Source organism: Acinonyx jubatus, chromosome X (assembly GCF_027475565.1).
Source record: "Acinonyx jubatus isolate Ajub_Pintada_27869175 chromosome X, VMU_Ajub_asm_v1.0, whole genome shotgun sequence".
NCBI lineage: Eukaryota > Metazoa > Chordata > Mammalia > Carnivora > Felidae > Acinonyx > Acinonyx jubatus.
The window spans coordinates 45,930,146-45,950,980 of record NC_069389.1 but is presented as its reverse complement, the minus strand read 5'-3'; the positions used below and the strand labels follow the sequence as shown (position 1 = coordinate 45,950,980).

The 20,835-nt window shown below is 36.9% G+C and overlaps 1 protein-coding gene across 4 annotated transcripts in view; it reads left to right on the top strand.

Moving 5' to 3' along the window:
• Positions 1-20,835, top strand: part of WNK3 (WNK lysine deficient protein kinase 3) — a 176,006-nt gene that overhangs the window by 54,742 nt on the left and 100,429 nt on the right. For all 4 annotated transcript variants that reach the window (XM_053202356.1, XM_053202358.1, XM_053202355.1 and 1 more), the window contains exons 8-10: positions 5,639-5,933; positions 6,767-6,960; positions 7,058-7,207. In XM_053202356.1, coding sequence (XP_053058331.1) covers positions 5,639-5,933; positions 6,767-6,960; positions 7,058-7,207 — 639 coding nt within the window. The remainder of the gene's footprint in view (positions 1-5,638; positions 5,934-6,766; positions 6,961-7,057; positions 7,208-20,835) is intronic.

The following is a 20,835-nucleotide window of genomic DNA, read 5'->3' as shown; positions in this document are numbered from 1 at the left end:
ATTTCAGAAGTAGATTCCTTAATTGCCCTTACCCATTTAGCCCATCCCCCTTCTCACAACCCCTCCAGTAACCCTTAGTTTGTTCTCCATATTTATGAGTCTCTTCTGTTTTGTCCCGCTCCCTGGTTTTATATTATTTTTGTTTCCCTTCCCTTATGTTCATCTGTTTTGTCTCTTATAGTCCTCATATGAGTGAAGTCATATGATTTTTGTTTTTCTGTGACTGACTAATTTCACTTAGCATAACACCCTCCAGTTCCATCCACGTTGTTGCAAATGGCAAGATTTCATTCTTTTTGATTGCTGAGTAATACTCCATTGTATATATATACCACATCTTTATCCATTCATCCATCGATGGACATTTGGGCTCTTTCCATACTTTGGCTATTATTGATAGTGCTGCTATAAACATGGGGGTGCATGTGTCCCTTCGAAAAGCACACCTGTATCCCTTGGCTAAATGCCTCCTAGTGCAATTGCTGGGTTGTAGGGTAGTTCTATTTTTAGTTTTTTGAGGAACCTCCATACTGTTTTTCAGAGTGGCTGCACTAGCTTGCATTCCCACCAACAATGCAAAAGAGATCCTCTTTCTCCACATCCTTGCCAACATCTGTTGTTGCCTGAATTGTTAATGTTAGCCATTCTGACAGGTGTAAGGTGGTATCTCATTGTGGTTTTGATTTGTATTTCCCTGATGAGTAATGTTGAGCATTTTTTCATGTGTCGGTTGGCCATATGGATGTTTTCTTTGGAGAAGTGTCTATTCATGTCTTTTGCCCATTTGTTCCCTGGATTATTTGTTTTTTGGGTGTTGAGTTTGATAAGTTCTTTATAGATTTTGTATACTAACCCTTTATCTGATATGTCATTTGCAAATATCTTCTTCCATTCTTTCAGTTGCCTTTTAGTTTTGCTGATTGTTTCCTTCGCTGTGCAGAAGATTTTTATGTTGATGAGGTCCCAGTAGTTCATTTTTGCTTTTGTTTCCCTTGCCTCCGGCGACGTGTTGAGTAAGAAGTTGCTGCGAGCAAGATCAAAGAGGTTTTTGCCTGCTTTCTTCTTGAGGATTTGGATGGCTTCCTGTCTTACATTGAGGTCTTTCATCCATTTTGAGTTTATTTTTGGGGATGGTGTAAGAAAGTGGTCCAGGTTCATTCTTCTGCATGTCGCTGTCCAGTTTTCCCAGCACCACTTGCTGAAGAGACTGTCTTTATTCCATTGGATATTCTTTCCTGCTTTGTCAAAGATTGGTTGGCCATATGTTTGTGGGTCCATTTCTGGGTTCTCTATTCTGTTCCATTGATCTGAGTGTCTGTTCTTGTGCCAGTACCATACTGTCTTGATGGTTACAGCTTTGTAGTATAGCTTGAACTCTGGGATTGTGATGCCTCCTGCTTTGGTTTTCTTTTTCAAGATTGCTTTGGCTATTCGGGGTCTTTTCTGGCTCCATACAAATTTTAGGATTATTTGTTCTAGCTCTGTGAAGAATGCTGGTGTTATTTTGATAGGGATTGCATTGAATATGTAGATTTCTTTGGGTAGTATCGACATTTTAACAATACTTGTTCTTCCTATCCAGGAGCATGGAATCTTTTTCCATTTCTTTGTGTCTTCTTCAATTTCTTTCATAAGCTTTCTATAGTTTTCAGTGTATAGATTTTTCACCTCTTTGGTTGATTTATTCCTAGGTATCTTATGGTTTTTGGTGCAACTGTAAATGGGATCGATTCCTTGATTTCTCTTTCTGTCAGTTCATTGTTGGTGTATAGGAATGCAACCGATTTCTGTGCATTGATTTTATATCTTGTAGCTAGCCTGAATTCATGAATCAATTCTAGCAGTTTTTTGGTGGAATCTTTTGGCTTTTCCGTATAGAGTATCATGTCATCTGTGAAGAGTGAGAGTTTGACCTCCTCCTGGCTGATTTGGATGCCTTTTATTTCTTTGTGTTGTCTGATTGCAGAGGCTAAGACTTCCAATGCTGTGTTGAATAACAGTGGCGAGAGTAGATAGACATCCCTGTCTTGTTCCTGACCTTAGGGGGAAAGCTCCCAGTTTTTCCGCATTGAGGATGATATTAGTATTGGGTCGTTCATATATGGTTTTTGTGATCTCGAGGGGATGGAAAGCCATCTATCATGCTAATGGTCAACAAAAGAAAACTGGAGTAGCCATACTTATATCAGACAATCTAGACTTTAAAATAAAGTGATGTGTCTTGATTTGAGTCTATTTTCATCTACTTTGTTGGTTCTCAGTGGACCTTTCCAATCTGTCAACTCATATCCTTTAGTTTCTGGGAAGTTTCTTGAAGTATTTTATTGATCATTTCTCCCCATTTTTTTCTTTCTGGAACTATTAGCATTTGGATATTGGACCTTTTGGACTAATTCTCCACTGTTCTTTCTTTTCTATTTTCCACCTTTATTGTCCTTTTATTCTCCTTTCTGGCAGATATTATCAACTTTATTTTCTAACCCATCGAGTTTTTCATTTCTGTTATCATGGTTTTAATTTTAAGAGTTCCTATTCATTTTTTGGTCTGTTCCTTCCTTAGAGTAAACATCTTGTTCTTTGTTTTGTTGAGGCAATATTATCGCACCTCTCTGTAACATTTGTAAAAAAAGTGTTTCTGACGTTTTTCTACCTGTGTAGTCTCTTTTCTCCAAATTGCTGTTTTACCTTTGTTGGTTTTATACTGTCTTCTTGTTAGAGGCTTTTCTCATATTTCTGGTAATTCTTGACTCACTGCTCATGATTAATAGACTATAGGAGACTATATATGTTTTCTGTTGCTGTGTAACAAATTACCACGAATTTAGTGACTTAAAGCAACACCCATTTATTAATTCAGTTCTGGAGGTCAAAAGTCCTAGTGGGCTTCACTGTAGTCTCTGCTTAGGATCTCACAGGCTGAAATTAAGGTGTTAGCAGCCAGGGTTCTTATCTGGAGGTACTGTGGGCATATCTGCTTATGAGTTTTTGGCAGAATTCAATTCTATATAGTTGTAAGACAGAGGCCCCCGTTTCCTTGCTGGCTGTTAGGTGGTGGTCACTTTCCACTCCTAGAGGCTGTTTTTTAGTCCCTTCCTGTGTCCTCACTCCATCGTCAAAGGCAGCAATGACATGTTGAATCCTTAGTCACCAGCTGGTGAAAGGCTCACCCAGATAATGTCCCTATTTTAAGGTCACCTGTTCATAGCAAAATAATGGGACTGATCTCTCCTCATATTCATAGGTTTGAGGATTAGGATGGGACATCTTTGAGGGGCCATAATTTGTGTTCTACGGAAACTTAGAAGCCCATTGGATGATGTGATTGCTTGTATCAGACTTGTTAATGTTCACCTCTACGGTGGGCCTTTAATTAAGGAATCTCTGACATCAATATTTGTAGGTCTGTATTCTTGAATTGGTCAGATTCCCCCAGAGAATCATCTTTCAGTGTCCTTCCTGAAGGGTAGGGGCTGGTTACTGGTATTTTGGTAGCCAAGTGGGGGAAAGGGCTGAGGGTTTCTGCATATGGCATTCAGTGTGCATATTGTCATTTAATCTTACTTTCTACATGGTAGCTTTACCGTCAACTGTGCCTGGTGTTCTATAGTCCAGAGATCCTCTCTTTTACCCTCTCTAGAGAACAAAACTCCAGGCTTCTTGGGGAGGGGAGAATCAATCACCCAAAGGTGTGGAATGGAAGAAGGGGCACAGGGATCCAAATATTTAAGTGCTTCTCACACCAGTGCCAGAACAGGTATTGCCAGTTCCTGTGCCTTGTGAATATTTTTCAGTATAAATGATAATGATTCTCTGCTTTCCCTAGTTCATCATTTTCAGGTCTTCTAGGTCACTTAATCTGTTTTAGTTCACCATTTTCAGGTCTTCTAGGTCACTTAATCTGTTTTCCACATTCTGGAGTGTCCAAAATGTTGTTGCTGTTGTTTTACTCTTATTCTCCCTGTTCTTGTGGGTTTATAACTTAAAAATCCATTTAGTATGGGGATTTTTTTAGAGCTTTTGGAGGGAGTGAAATTAAATATATGGATTCCATCTAACATTTTAATCATCTTTCAACTACCACGAAATTTTCCTGAGTCTTCAGACCCACAAGGCATACTTTAAAAAACAGATTGTAGGACTGAGAATGATATGCCATGCCACCTCCTCAAGTCATCTTTCTGCTCCTCAGCCCCGCTCTTCTCAGACAGCAAGCCCTTAACTTCTCTCACACTTCTAACACCTGGTAAGATGTAGTACTTTGCTGTGAGCAGATTTACCTTTGCCTGGAGTGTGGATCTCTAAACTTCATCTCCACCTCCCTTAATAGCCAGCAAGTTCCTTTTTTGTTTGTTTGTTTTAATTCAAGTCAGAGTTTACCTTCCTCTGTGATGCTTTCTTCTCTTTTCCCTTTAGGGCTTTTATAGCAGCTTAAAGCTTTCTACCTTACTTTAAGTTAAATATGTACCATCTTACCACCAGATTTTGTGCTCATACAGGACAAACGACCAGTGTAATAACTTCAATGTCTCTGGAGTCCAGTACTGGGCACATTGTAGGCACTTAATGTTGTTGAATAAGAAACCTTTTAATCTTTCACAAACCTTAATGACAGTCATAAATTAACTGTAATAAGACTGCATGTACTGAAACATCAAGTTATTTGTTTTGGTTAAAGCCACAATTCTTTTAACAATACTTGGTAGTGGTATTTTTCTTATGCTTATTAAAGGCTCTACATTTATGTATGTCTAAGAAAGAACATAGAAGGTGGGCCTGGGTAGCTCATTCGGTTGGGTGTCTGACTTCAGCTCAGGTCATGATCTCACAGTTTGTGAGTTCAAGCTCCGTGTCGGGCTCTATGCTGACAGCCTGGAGCCTGCTTCTGATTCTGTGTCTTCCTCAGTCTCTCTCCCACTCTCCTGCTCACGCTCCGTGTTTCTCTCTCTCTCTCTCTCAAAAATAAATAAACATTAAAAAGAAAGAACCTAGATGTACATCGAAAATATTGAGGGGCGCCTGGGTGGCTCAGTTAGTGAAGTGTTCCACTCTTGGTTTCGGCTCAGTTCATGATCTCACAGGTTCATGAGTTTGAGCCCTATGTCAGGCTCTGCACTGACAGTGTGGAGCTTGCTTGGGATTCTCCCTCTGTCCCTCTCTCTCTGCCCTTCCCCTGCTCACATGCACTCTGTCTCCCTGTCTACCTCTCAACATAAAGTTGTATAAAAAATTATTTAAAATTTTTTTAATGTTTATTCATTTTTGAGGGGGGGTGCGGACGGGCAGAGAGAGAGTGAGACACAAAATCTGAAGCAGGCTCCAGGCTCTGAGCTGTCAGCACAGAGCCTGATGTAGGGCTCGAACCCACGAAACTGTGAGATCATGACCTGAGCCAAGTCAGATGCTCAACCGACTAATCCACCCAGGCACCCCTGTATAAAAAATTATTTAATTACTATGATATACACCTGAAACTATGTCAATTATATTGAATTGAAACAAAAAGAATATGTAAACAAATTAGCTGTTATTTAATGGCATTTGCAATTTGGGAGTGCAAAATAACTCTGCTGGTAAAAAAAAAAAAGTTAAAAATCTTAAATGTTAAAGATGTAGTTTGCTTATTATGTTTTGTTTGTAGGTCAAGTCAGGATTCTTCCATGAAAGTGATTCCAAAGCTGTTGCTAAGTCCATTAGAGACCGGGTCACCCTGATAAAGAAGACAAGGGAGAAGAAACCAGCTGGCTGTTTGGAAGAACGCAGGGATTCCCAGTGCAAGTCTGTGGGGAATGTACTCCCTCAGCATCAGAATACAACTTTGTCCCCTGCTCCTGCTCAGCACACGGGGGCTGAATGTGAAGAAACTGAAGTTGATCAGCATGTTCGACAACAGTTTCTACAAAGAAAACCACAGCAGCACTGCTCCTCTGTTACAGGTAGTAGTCCTAATTTATAAAAGTAAACAAACGTGTGATTGTGTTCCCTTATCTTGAAATAGTACTTTTGTGCTTTTCAAAGAATTCTATTATCCATCATTTCATCAGTCCTTTTACAAACTCCCTGAAATAGACAAGCCAGCCTAGTTATCTTATTTTAAAATTAAGAAACTGTTTTGTTACATGACTTGTCCAAAGTGCTAATTGAATAAGAGCTATAATATTTTTACCATTTTTAAAGGTCTAATGTAAATCCTTAAATAAAGAATATTTGGAACTAAAGGGAAAATTTATTTTTTAAGGAGGAATTTTCTAGACTTTAAGATCCTTTGTTTTTAGACTCAAGTATAAAATTATTGTAGTTCCTTTAATTTTTCTGCTATAATACATTCTCTTCTCTAGAAGGACATAGTATTTTCTTTTCTTTTTTTAGTGTTTTCATAGTAATAACCAATTGTTCTGTAAAGATAGTATTTTCTAGCCAGGGTCTAAGAGAATGAGAATAAAATGACCCTTAGATTTTACTGAAATCCTAATGGTAAGTATAGATTAGTTAGGGATTTACATGAAATGGCCAGCAAATGGAGTTGATTTTTATGTGAGTCTTTGTTTTTAGGTTTGCTTTACTAAGAAAATTTTAGTTCTACTACAATGTCAGCATGGAGAGTTTACATGATGGTTTTTGGTTAATTGTATAGTGTGCATATTTTATTTCAAGTTGTCTTGGGTTGTCAGAGTAAAAGAAAATATAAAACACTTATTATTTCCCATGTCATTTAGACCTTGTGCTTCAAGTTTTTCCTTCTACCTGTTGCTTCTTTTCTTTGTCATAGGTGACAATTTGTCTGAGGCAGGAGCTGGATCTGCTATACACTCAGATACTTCAAGTCATCCCAGTGTGGCCTATTCCTCAGACCAGAATATGGGTTCTCAAGTGGTTTCCAACATCCCACAGGCTGAAATAAATGTTCCAGGGATGATTTATCCATCCCAGCAGCGAGTAGGACATTACCAGCAGATTTCAGGGGTAAAGTGAACTGTTACATTTTTACATATATATAATCCATATATTTACTGTAAATGGGAGAGTTTATCTTTAACATATTTTTTTTCTTATTTAACAGCTGCAACAGCAGCCAAAGCTGTCTCAGCCCCACATTTTGCCTTTGGTTCAAGGTCAGTCCACTGTTTTGCCTGTACATGTCCTTGGACCTCCAGTTGTCTCACAACCCCAGGTTTCCCCATTAACTGTCCAGACGGTCTCACAGGTAAAGGTAAGGTGTATTTTAGAGGTTCTGTATTCTGTTAAATGTATTTAACACTGCCTAGATTTCCTCCCTTTCAAAGGCTCTCTTTCATGAATTCAATATAGTTAAATAAAACTCACTGAAAGTTAAAAGTTGTTTATGCCTGAGGATGTGCCTAACATTGTGAAACTAGAATCTTGAGACACTGATTATATTATTGGCAAAGACACTGAGGACACCATATATCGATAAACAAATTTATTTATAAATCAGATCTCTTTCTCTTGGTGATGATGGTTTGTTCTTTGTATTGGACTTTTCTAGCCTGGTTTGAATGTGGAGGGATGTCTTTTGTAGTCAATTAGAAATAATATTTTATAGACAAAATCTTTGGCACTTTATCTAAATTCTTGGCTTTTCGAAAATTTTTAATTCCAGTATAGTTAAACATACAGTGTGATATTAATTTCAGGCATACAATATAGTGATCCCACACTTCCATGCATCACCCTGTGCTCATCACGACAAGTGAACTCTTTAATACCCTTCATCTATTTCACCCATCCCCCCCCACCCCCACCTGCCTTCTGGTAACCAGAAAGGTTTGTTCTCTGTAATTAAGAGTCTGTTTTCTTAGTTTGTCTCTTTTTTTCTTTGTTTGTTTATGTCATTTCTTTAATTCCACATATGAGTGAAATCATATGGTATTTGTCTATCTCTGACTGACTTGTATCACTTAGTATTATACCCTCTAGATCCATCCATGTTGTTGTAAACAGCAAGATTTCATTCTTTATTATGGCCAAATAATATTCCATTGTGTTTATACACACACACACACACACACACACACACACACACACACACACACTACATCTTTATCCATTCATCTATTGATGGACACTTGGGTTGCTTCCATAATTTTGCTGTTGTAATTAGTTTCGCTATAAACATCAGAGTGCATATATCTTTTTGAATTAGTGTTTTTGTAATCTTTAGGGGGGAAATACCCAGTACTGGAATTGCTGGATCATATGATAGTCCTATTTTTAATTTTTTGAGGAAGCTCCATATTGTTTTCCAGAGTGGCTGCACCAGTTTGTATCCTCATCAACAGTGCAAGGGGGTTCCTTTTTCTCCACATCCTTGCCAACACTTGTTTCATGTGTTTTTGGTTTTAGCCATTCTGACAGGTATGAGGTGATATCTCATTGTAGTTTTGATTTGCATTTCCCTGATGATGAGTGATGTTAATCATCTTTTCATGTGTCTGTTGGCCATCCGTATGTCTTCTTTGGAGAAATGTCTGTTCATGTCTTCTCCCCATTTTCAATTGGATTATTTGTGTGTTTTCGTGTTGAGTTGTATAAGATGTTTATGTATTTTGGATACTGACAGTTTATTAGATCTTGGCTTTTTTTTGATTCATGTTTATTTCTGTAGGAGAAATAAGTGTGTCTTTTTGACTCTCAAACTTAGCATTATTCATTTCTGACAAGGAGTAAACAGTGTTTGTAAGAGTTCATATATTGACTATTCTGGTTCCCTAGGTTATGAACTCTGGACACATGGTTCACCTTTTTTTTTTTTTTTTTTTTTTCCATCACTGCATTTTCTTTTCTCAACCTCACCAACTCCTACGTGTGCCTTTTGTCTTTGGGAATGAGATGGTCTGAGCTCCTAGGCATTCTCTGTATATGATTCAGTTAGCAGCTGGTGCATCTGTTTCTTTTAAGAGATTGATATATAGTAAGTCACAGTTCATCAAACAGTTTTTAATGACTACCATTTCTATGTATGTAAGATAAAATAAAATATGGTCCATACCCTTAAGGAGTTCACAGTCTTGTAGGAGAAAGCATACACATACTTGACAAATGCCTGATGTATTTAAAACCTGCTGGGGGTAAATTTAATCTGATAGAGCTGACAGTGCATTGTATTTGGCTAGTGTTTGGTGATAACATGGTACATATTCATAATTGAGCTCTTGTGGTTTGATATGCCTCTTTCTTAGACTTTCATGCCAAGTGTGTTGAAAGGATGCTTAAATTATCTTAGGTTCAACCACATAAGTATGCAGATATGTGTATTTTAAAATGTGCTCCAAAAATTTTTTAAGTTTCAAAAATTAGTGTAAGAGTATTATTTACCTATTTAAAAATAAAGCCTATGAAGTTATAAAGATGACCATGAAAATCACCTGTTATTTCTCCAGCTAGAGACAACTTTTTGTTTATATTTGTCGATAGAGCCTCTAGATTTGTCTTTTTTCCTATTATACATATATAATTTTGTTTATATACATCTGTATATCACATACATGCTATTTTTTAGACTCCCCCCCATATATAGAAGCCACATAAGCAAGCACTTTGTTGGTGTCTTTTTATGAATGTGGTGGTTCAAGTTCTAGGAATTATTGCATCCAACCTATATTTATTCAGCCAACTCTCTCTCCTCTTTGGAGATCTTCTGTGTTCATTTTAGCTATGATATTGAAATCCTTTTGAGCTTTTTCTTGTAACTTCCAGTGTCTAGTGTGTGAAGGTGTTAGATTCAGTTACTCTGAATCTCTGCCAGGGCTTGAATGAGTTATATAACAAGTGCAATAAATGAGAAGCCATGAGCAGTATATTATTAGGACTGGTCTCAATCCCTTAGTGTATTCAACTAGTATTTACTCGTGGTATTAAAGATTTTTATAGGACTAATACCAGTACCTTTTTGATAGCTTACTGAACTTTTTAGAACATAGCATTATTTTATCTATCATTTTGTCTGGGAGAGTCCCATTAAAATGGGCATGGCATATGCATTTATAATTTGAATTTTCCTTGCACCACAACCAGGAACTGCAGCTGAACTTTGGAACAGATGGACAAACTTCAGCCCAACATATGACTTTAGACTTGTCAGTTACTGGAGTTCCACAACCAGTCTTTTCTGCAGTTTCTCCTCAGACATTGTCTGCTTCACGAATGATTTCCAGCATCCAAAATTGGTCTTCAACTTGAGCCTGGCCCTAGAAATGGAAATCAAGAATTAACCAAATCACCAGATTCTAATGACTTCTAACTTCTTTTCTTACTTTCTTTGTTTTTTTTTTTTTGAGAGAGATAGAGAGCACATGCATGTGGGGGGGGGCGGGCAGAGGGAGAGAGAAAGAAAGGGTGGGGAGAGAGAGAATCCCAAGCAGGTTCCATGCCCAGTATGGAGCCCGATGTGGGGCTCAATCTCACAACTCTGAGATCATGACCTGAGCTGAAATCAAGAGTCGGATGCTTAACCAACTGAATCACCCAGGCACCCCCAGAATTCTAGTTTATTATTGGTTAACTGTTCTCAAGCTTTGTCAAATAATTCTGCACAATACATGAGCAGTGCACAGAAGGCTGCTGGTACAGTTCAGCTCCCTTCTAATTCCACTGGGGGTTATTCAGGGGCCAATTAGCCTTCACAAAAGATATATTTAGTACCCCACCCATACCCCGTAGTACATCAGGAGTCTAGGAGACTCTAGGTTCTTCAGTGCCACAAAGCCAGACTGTGTATTTGAAGAAACCTTGTTTCCAAGCCTCTAGTCAGCAGCAGCCATTAATTTTACAACCTAAGATTATGGCATCACTACAAAAAATTGTGCAGTGGGATTGTATTCTGAGAGTGTCTGAAGCTCATGCAAGTCAGCAGCAGTGAAAAGGTGATATTAAAAGTGTGATTCAGTCCCTGCAATGACCCTCTTACTCCATTCAACACACTTTTCCAGGGCCACCTGCAGAACTGCCATCCTTCCCATTGAAGGCTCCTGGGCAGCTGCCATTTGTGATACATCCCCAGAACAAGCTTTTTAGCCATCATAGCCAATTTACCCAATCCAGGCTACAGCACAGTGTGTTTATTCACTGCCAGCCCCAGAATATCTTCTTTGTACTGTACAACCACCAGGCTCACAGTCAACTCATTCTGTGCAGACTTCTTATCCATTCCTGCCTGTGGTACAGGCCTCTTATTTGGCTCCAGCCTAAGGGCATCCTGCTTTTCCAGTGCAACCTCAGGTTTTGTCAGCTTTTCCAGACCAGCCAGCATATATGATCCAAGCAGCTTACTCTGTGCAATCTATAGAACAGTTTGCTTACTGGGCACTGCCACTTGAGCATGCCCATTATTCAGCACAAACTGCTTACACCATCTAGACAACTGAACAGGCAACCTACATAACTCAGCAAGTATACACAGTAAACCCTACCGATAACAAGCACATACATATTGCAAATGCTGCAGATCAGAAGTTACACTCCGTACCACCTTATGTAGTACAGACTTCTGATGAACAAATCTATTTAACACAACCCTAAGGTGGTAATTCTTCAAAGTTGGAGCAAAAGACGTTTTTAACATTAATCTTAATGTCCAGTACTCAGCAGCTGCATCACAAGCAGATGTTGGTTTTAGACACCAGCAGCTAAAAACCCACTCAATTAGCATTACATGTCAGAGGGCCATGGAAGGACAACTTCAGCATCCTGCGCAGATGTCCTTCATTCAACAGGCCTCCTCACAGGCCCAGATCCACCCCCCCCCCACTTTATCTACACAGTTTTCACGATCATATCTAACACCAAGCCAGGTTTCTCATTCAGTTTTCATTCAGCATCTGCACATGACTCATTCATCTTATAGAGAAGCACAGAAAAGCCATCAGTTGTCTACTAAAGAAGGTCTTGTAAATCAACAGCAGTCTTTGGGTAGCCACCACGCTGCTTTCCAGCAGCGTTTACCTCATTCACAGGCACCTAACCAAGTTCAGACATTACCAGGTATGTTGAAGGTATGGATACAGTACGGATTATATCTCCTTTGCAAGAAAACTTGCAACCAGTGGCAATGGAAAAATACATAATGCAGCCCTTAAAGCAGACTCAAGTGCTTCAGCATTAGCAAACATTTCCCCTGAAGAAAACCCTAGTGTAGCACCAGCCAGCATGCATTCAGCAGCAGTCTGCTGTCCAGCCACAGTGGCAACATCTTCTGGCTCAACACTTGTTTTTTGGTCAGCAGAAACACAATTACAACAGCAGACCCTCTGTCAAAGCTCTGGGGTATTTCTTTCAAATCAGCCACCTTCTTCTGCTCATCAACACTTAGTATTCCAGTGCAGGCTTCCACTGTCTTTTAGAGCATTTCTATGTTATAGACACAGCAGCATTTGCAAAGCCAAGAAATTCCAAAGGTAAATCCTCCTGGAGGAAAAATATAGATGACTGTGATTTTTCTGTGATGTTCAAGGGTCAGGGAGATAGTGAGCTAGGTAGAAATGGCATTGTACGGGGAGTCGCAGTCCCCATTCCTGGGTCTTTTCCTTATTCAGTGGGTGGGCTTGACTCAAGTCTCTGGGGTTTCCTCATCTCTAAAGTTGGAGGGGTTAAACCAGATGATGATAGCAAAAAAAAAATATTTGAGCACCTACTTGCGATGTATCAGTGAATAAAACACAAAAATCCCTTCTGGCATTGACTTTTGTTTCCTAATGCAGAGAGACTCTGTTAATAACCTTAATAAAAGGTAAATTTATAATATGGTCCCAGGAGACTGGGGGAAATGTGGAGCAGGGTAAGGAGGAAAGTGGGTTGTAATTTTAAATAAGGTAGTGATCAGGGTAGGCCTCATTGACATTTGAGCAAACATTTGAAGGAGGTGATGTAGCCCACAGTGCACATTTGAGGCAGAGGGAATAAGCAGTGAAAGGCCCTGGAGAAGGAGAGTGTCTGGCATGTTTGAAGAACAGCAAGGAGGCCAGTTAATTCTAAAATGTTAGGAGCCAGTGATTATCTTATTACTCTACATTTATAACACAGCATTTGCCTTTATGAGATGATAGTAATGGACACTATTAAGTGATTCCCAGGTGCCAAATACTGTCTTAATGATTTTACAAGTACTATTCTCACAACTGTATGAATTGTAGCTACCATTACTCCTGTTTTATAGGTGAGGAAACTGAGGTTCACAGAGGTTACAGGAAGGTCAGGATTTGAACCCAAACTATTTGGCTGCAAAGGCTGTGCCCTTAATCATTACACCCACCAGCCAGCCTCTTTGTAAGATAGTATCCTCCCTGCCAGAATTGGAGAAGACGGACATGATGACTTCATTGAGATTTAGTTAACTCAGGGGATTGATTGAATTATTTATAGAAAGAAATTGACAGTCTAGTATTTTCTTGTTTTTGTGTGTGTATGTGTGTGTGTGGCTGTTTTGTTCTGCTTTAGATAACTCTGAAGACTCTGAATTTATTGAGTTTGGCTAATAAAATGCCTTGAGGTCCTTAGATAAAAGGTGTACTGTCCTGTAGGAATTTTCTATTGATGATATATTAGTATTCCAAACAGCTATTATCTCAAGTACTGTGTATTTTTATAAAATTCCCTCTTCCTCAAGGGTATAAATTATAGTGAATTCCAGTGTGTTCAAGCTGACTCCTAACAGAAACAATCAAGGATTAATAAAGATCTTTGCAGTTGATGGTTCTTCAGACAAAGCATGCTATTCTGGGGTTATTTCTTTAAAAAAATTCTTTTAATGTTTATTTATTTTGAGAGAGAAAGAGAGCGTGAACAGGGTAGGAGCAGAGAGAGAGGGAAACACAGAATCCAAAGCAGGGTCCAGGCTCTGAACTGTCAGCACAGAGCCCGATGCGAGACTCGAACCCACAAACTACGAGATCATGACCTGAGCCGAAGTCAGACGCTTAACCGACTGAGCCACCCAGGAGCTCCTGGGGTTATTTCTTTAGAATAAAGTTCTTCATGAAGTATTTTGGAATGGAATATTTGTTTCTGTAGGTGTGTGCTGTATACTTTCCTTACCTAATTAAAAAAAAAATTCCTCAACATTTTATTAAGAAAAATTTCAAAGATAACATAAAAGTTGAAAAATCATAAAGTGAACATCCATATAACCTACCAACTAGATTCTATAGCTAACTTCTGTTGTATTTGCTCAATTACATATCCATCCCTTTATTCACTTATCAATCCATCTCGTTTTTCTGGCACATTTCAAAATTAAAGTTGTTGACATCAGTATACTTCATAAATACTTCAGCATTCATATCATTGGCTAGAACTGAGCATTAATTTTTTTAGTTTATATTTGTATGCAGTAAAATGCGTAGATTATAATTCAATGAGATTTGACAAATGCTTACACTTGTGTTACGCAACCAATTATCAAAATATAGACCAGGTGTTGGCAAACATTTTCTGTAAAGGTATAGGTAGTAACTATTTTAGTCGTTGTGGGCTATAGAGTCTCTGTTACAGCGACTCAACTCTGCTATTACATGCATGAAAATGGCCATAGACAATATATAAAAAAAATGGACATGGCTGTGTTTCAATATAACTATTCACAAATAGATTGTGTGCCAGCTTTGGCCTGCAGGCTGTAGCTTGTCCACCCAATACAGAATACTGCCATTACTTCAGAAAGCTCCCTCATGACTCTTCCCAGTCAATACTCCCCACACCCCACCAGAGTTGACTGTTGTTGAGTTTTTTCACCTTAGTTTATCCTGTTCTAGATCTTCATATAATTGAAATCATACAGTGTGTACTCTTGTAGAAGGCTTCTCTCAGTAGATTTTTGAGATTGATCCATATTGTGTGTATCAATAATTTCTTTTTACTGCAGAGTAATATTCTATTGTATGAATATACCAAATCTGTCCATTTTACTATTCATGAGTACCTGAGTGGTTTCTAGTTTGGTGTTATTAATAATAAAACTGCTGTGAATATTCTTGTATAAGTCTTTTTGTTAACATATGTTTTTATTTCTCCTGAATAATACCTAGGAGTAGAATTGCTGGGCCATGGGATAGGTATTTGTTTACCTTTTTTCCAGATTGGCACTATTTTACAGTAACATCAGCAATATATGAGTGTCACACCCTCACTAACACTAATTTTAGCTATTCTGGTGGGTGTGTAGTGGTATCTTGTAGTTTTAATTTGCATTTCCGTGATGACTGTGTTGTTGAGCACCTTTTCATGTATTTATTGGCCTTTGTGTATTTTTCTTTGTGAAGTGTCTGTTCAAGGCATTTGCCCATTTTACTTTGCCCATTGTAGTTTGCCTTACATTGTTGGCTTGTACAAGTTCTTATATATTCTGGATAATACTAGTCTTTTAGCAAGTATATGTTTTACAGATCTATTCTCCAATTGGTGGATTGCTCATTAATTTTTGTAATGATTTCATTTGACGAAACAGAGTATTTAGTCTTGATGAAGTTGACGAAACAGAGTATTTAATCTTGATGAAGTCTAATTCATCAGAATTTTCTGTTGTGGTTACTTTTTTCTGTGGCCTCAGAAACCTTTGCCTACACCCAAGTCACAAAAATACTCCCTGTTTTATGGTTTTAGGTTTTATGTTGAGGTCTGTAGTCCATCCTACATTAATTTTATGAGTGGTGTGAAGTAGGAGATCAAAGTTCTTTCTTTTCCCCATATGAATAACCCACTGTTTAAGCTGTTGAAAAGATTTTGTTTTCCCATTGGATTGTTTAGCATCTTGTCCAAAGTAAAATAAACTTATAAATATGAATCTGTTTCTGGGCAATGTATCCTGTTGCATTGATCTAGTTGTCCATCCATTTGCCAGCACCACACTGTCATGATTACTGTTGATTTATAATATATCTTGAAGTTAGATAATACAATTCTTTCTACTTTGTTTGCATTTTCAAGATTTCTTTGGATATTCCAGGTCCTTTGCATTTCCATATAAATCTTAGAATTAGATGGACAATTTCTACCAAAAAATGGTGGAATTTTAGTAGGGATTGTTTCAGATCTGTAGATCAATTTGAGGAGATATGACATAACAATATTGAATCTTCCAACCCAGGAAAATGGCATATTTCTTCATTTATTTATATCTTCTATCATTTCTCGACAATGTTTTGTAGTATGGGGATTGTGGCACATCATTTGTATGTGTGTGGTGGTAGTGGGAACTCACCTTTGGATAAACTTATTCCTAATTTATGTTTTGATGATACTAAAAATGGAATTACTTTTTAAATTACATTTTCCAATTGTTTGCCATTTTTATATAAAGTAAAATTGTTTTTTTCACCTTTTGGGATGAGCACTGGGTGTTGTATGGAAACCAATTTGACAATAAATTTCATATTTAAAAAAAATGTTTTTTTGTCCTTGTACTCTGTGTCTTTATGAAGTTCAATTTATTAGTTCTTGTTCTTTCATTGATTCCTTGAGATTTTCAATGTAGATAATCAAATGCAGACAGTTTTATGTCTTCCCTTCTAATCTTTATGTTTTTTATTTCTGTTTTTGCCTTATTGCACTGGCCTCAATCTCTAGTACAATGTTAAATAGCAAAAAAGATACTGGACATTTTTCCTTGTTCCCTGATGTAAGGAAAAAAGTGCTTGATATTTCACCACTAAGTATGCTGTTAGATGTAGGGTTTTCTAGATGACCTTTATCAGATGAAGAATTTCTCTATATTCTCAATTCACTAAAAATATTTTATCCTGAGTGGATGTTGAATTTTGTCAAATGCTTTTTTTCTGCATCTGTTGAAATGGTGATATGACATATGACTAATATGGCTAAATTTACATATACCATTTTACTATTTTTTCTCTTTACCCCTCTGTTTTTTTTTTATTTCTCCTGGCCAAACTTCTTTGGGTTAAAAAAAAATTTTTTTTTAGAATCCAGTTTTAATTTTACTATTTTTTTTAGCTAAATACTCTTCCTATGTTTTAGCAATTTCTATCAACTTTATTTATCTAGGCATTCTTTTATTGAGATATAATTCATACACCATAAAATTCACCCTTTTAAAGTGTACAATTCTATGATTTTTAGTGTATTCACAAGGTTGTGCAACCATCACCGCTAACTAATTCCAGGATATTCTTGTCACCCTAAAAGAAACGCCCTATCTATTAGCAGTCATTATTCTTTACCCCCACTTCCCCTGCCCCTGCCATTCACTTATCCAATATCTATTTAGTTGCTTATTCTAGACATTTCATATAAATGGAATCATGCTATATATGCCTTTATGGGTCTGGCTTCTTTCACTTATGATAATGTTTTCAGGGTTTATCCATGGGGTAGCATGCATCAGTATTTCATTCCTTCTTACAGCCAAATAATATTCCATTGTATAGACATATTTTGTTTACGCCTCCATCAGTTGTTGGACATTTGGGTTGTTTTTACTTTTTTGTTGTGAATAATGCTACTATGAGCATTTGTGTACAAGTTTTTGTGTGAACATTCATTTCTCTGGTAATATACTCAGGAGTGAAATTGCTGAGCCATATGGTAACTCCATGTTTAACTTATTGGGGAACTGCCAAATTTTCCAAAGCATGTGTACCATTTTACATTCCTACCAGCAAGGTATAAGGATTTCAATTTCTTCACATCCTTCCCAACACTTGTTATTTGTCTTTTTGATTGTAGCATCTTAACGGATGTGAAGTGGTTTGCATTTCCTTAAAGGCTAATGATGTTGAGAATCTTTTCAAATGCTTGTGGACTCTTTGTGTATCTTCTTTTTTCTTCTTTGGAGAAATATCTATTCAAGTCCTTTGCCCATTTAAAAAAATATTTTTTAATGTTTATTTATTTTTGAGACAATGCGAGAGACAGAGTGCAAGTGGTGGACGGGCAGACAGAGGGAGACACAGAATCTGAAGCAGCCTCCAGGCTCTGAGCTGTCAGCACGGAGCCCAACGCAGGGCTCGAACTCACAAACCATGAGATCATGACCTGAGCCAAAGTCGGACGCTCAACCAACTGAGCCACTCAGGCGCTCCAGTCCTTTGCCCATTTTTAAATTAAGGTTCTTTTTGTCTTTTAATTGTTGAGTTTTAAGTGTTCTTTCTATATTCTGGATGCTGGACCCTTATCAGATTTGCAACTTGCCAGTATTTTCTCCCATTCGGTGTGTTCTCTTTTCACTTTCTTGATACTGTGCTTTGCAGCTTAAAACTTTTTAATTTGATAAATCCAATTTATGTTTTCTTTGGTTGCTTTGTGCTTTTGTAATTTTTCCTTTTTTAATTTGAAAGCCTTTTATTTCTTTTTCTTCCTGATTGCTCTTTCTAGAACTTCCAGTGCCATGTGGAATAGAAGTAGTGAGAGAGGACATCCTTGTATGATTCCTGATCTTAGTGGGAAAGATTTGAATCTTTCACCATTAAGTGTAATGTTAGCTATGGATGTTTCCACTTTTAAACAACTTTATTCAGGTATAATTTATGAACAATAAACTGCATATATTTATAGCATACAATTCAATGACTTGATAGATATATGCTACAATCAAGATGCTTAACATTTCACCAAACCCCAAAAGTTTCTTGTGTCCCTTTTCAGTGTTTTTTTTTTTGTGGTTTCTCAAGTGATTTTAATTTACATTCTTAATTCTTCAGTTTCTACATGGCTTTAATATTTTATTTAATAGTGTATTATATAAAATATAAGAACCATGTAACCATTTATTCCCTCTAGGCTTTAAGCTATCATTGATATATATATGTGTGTGTGTGTGTGTGTGTGTGTGTGTGTGTGTGTGTGTGTGTGTATACATATATATTATACCTACATGTATCATAAGCCATACAATGCAATCTTATAACTTTTGCCTTATATAAACAAACATTTTTCAAGAAATTAAGAGAACAAATTTAAACTTTGATGAGGTCCAATTTTTCAATTTATTTATTTATTTTTTGTATTGATTGTGTCTTTGGTGTTAAATCTAACTTTTTGCCTAGTCTTAGACCCTGGAGTTATTCTCTTGTTTTTGTTTGTTTGTTTAAGTTTATTCATTTATTTTGAGAGAGAAGAAGGGGACAGGTAGAGATAGAGGAAGAGAGAGAGAATCCCAAGCAGGCTCCACACTGTCAGTGTAGAGCCTAACACGGGGCTTGATCTCATAAACTGTGAGATCATGACCTGAGCCAGAATCAAGTTTGGACACTTAACTGAGCCACCCAGGTGCCCCTATTTGTTTTTTAATTTATGGTTTTCACTTATGATCTAGGTGATCTATGTTATTTTGTTAATTTTTGTATAAGGTGTGAGGTTAAGTTCCGGATTTTTCTTTTTCTTTCTTTTCTTCTACCTATAGATGTACAATTGCTCTAGTGTGATTTGTTGAGAAGACTACCCTTCTTCCATTGAATTACTTTTTATACCTTTGTCTAAAATCAGTTGGGCATATTTGTGTGGGTCTTTTTCTGGGTTCTCTATTTTGTTAAATCCATTTATGTCTCTGTCTCCCTGTTAATTACATAGGTCTTGATTACTGTTGCTATACAGAAAGACTAACATTGAGTAAAGTGTTTTCTCCCCCTGCCTTCTTTTTTTAAAGATTATTTTAGTCATTATCTAGCTATTATAGGACTTCTAACTTTCCATATAAAGTTTAGAATAATCTTGTCTATATCTATAGCAAATCTTGTCAGGATTTTGATAGTAATTGCATTAATCCTATATATAAATGTGGGGAGAATTGACATGTTTACCGTATTGAGTCTTCCACTACTCATGAATGCAGTGTCTCTCCATATATTTAAGTCTTCTTTGATTGTTTTCATTAGCACTTTGTAATTTTCAGCATACATATACTGAACATCTTTTATTAAATTTAAGTATTAAGTAATTTTCTTTGAAGAGATTACAAATGGTATTGTTTTTCATTTCAGTTTCACATGTCCATTGTACATAGAAATGCAATTGGTGTGTGTGGGAGGGGGTGTGTGTGTCTTGTATCCTATGACTTTGCTGAACTTAATTATTTTTAGAAGAGTTTTTTGGGTAGAATACTTGTGATTTTTTTTTATGTAGACAATCATGTAATCTCCAAAATGTAGACCATTTAATCTCTTTCTACTCTATATGCCATTCTCTTTCTACTCTGTATGCCATTTAGTTCTTATTTTCCTTTTGTTGTGCTGATTAGCATTTCAAATACTGTGTTGAATAAGAGTGATGAGAATGAACGTACCTTGTTTCTAAGCTTAGAGGAAAACATTAAGTCTTTCACGATTAGGTATGATGTAAGCTATAGATTTTTCCTATATGCTCTTTATCAAGTTGAGGTAGTACCTAGCAGCTATTTCTGAGTCACTGAGAAAAATTCCTTTTCTGTGTTAATATAATTTTATGATTTTTTTTTACCTATTGGTGTTGTGGATTACATTGATTTCAAATGTTGAAACAGCATTGCATCCTTGGAATAAACCCATTTGGTCATAATGTATAATTCTTTGTGTGTATTGTTGGATTTAATTTACTAATATTTCATGCAGGATTTTTGAATCTTAAGTTCATGAGAGATATTAGTCTGCCATTTTTCTATATCTTTGTAATTTTCTGTCTGGAGATTGTATCAATTGCTGAGAGAAGATGCTGAAGTTTATAATCGTAGATTTATATATGTCTCTTTTTAGCTGATTTTTTCCCATTTGTTTTGAAGGTCTCTTGTTCCATGCAATCACATTTAGGATGGCTAGGTCTGCTTGTTGGATTGATCTTTTTATCATTATATTATATCCCTCTTCATCCCTACTAATTTTCTTTTCTCTGAAGTATACT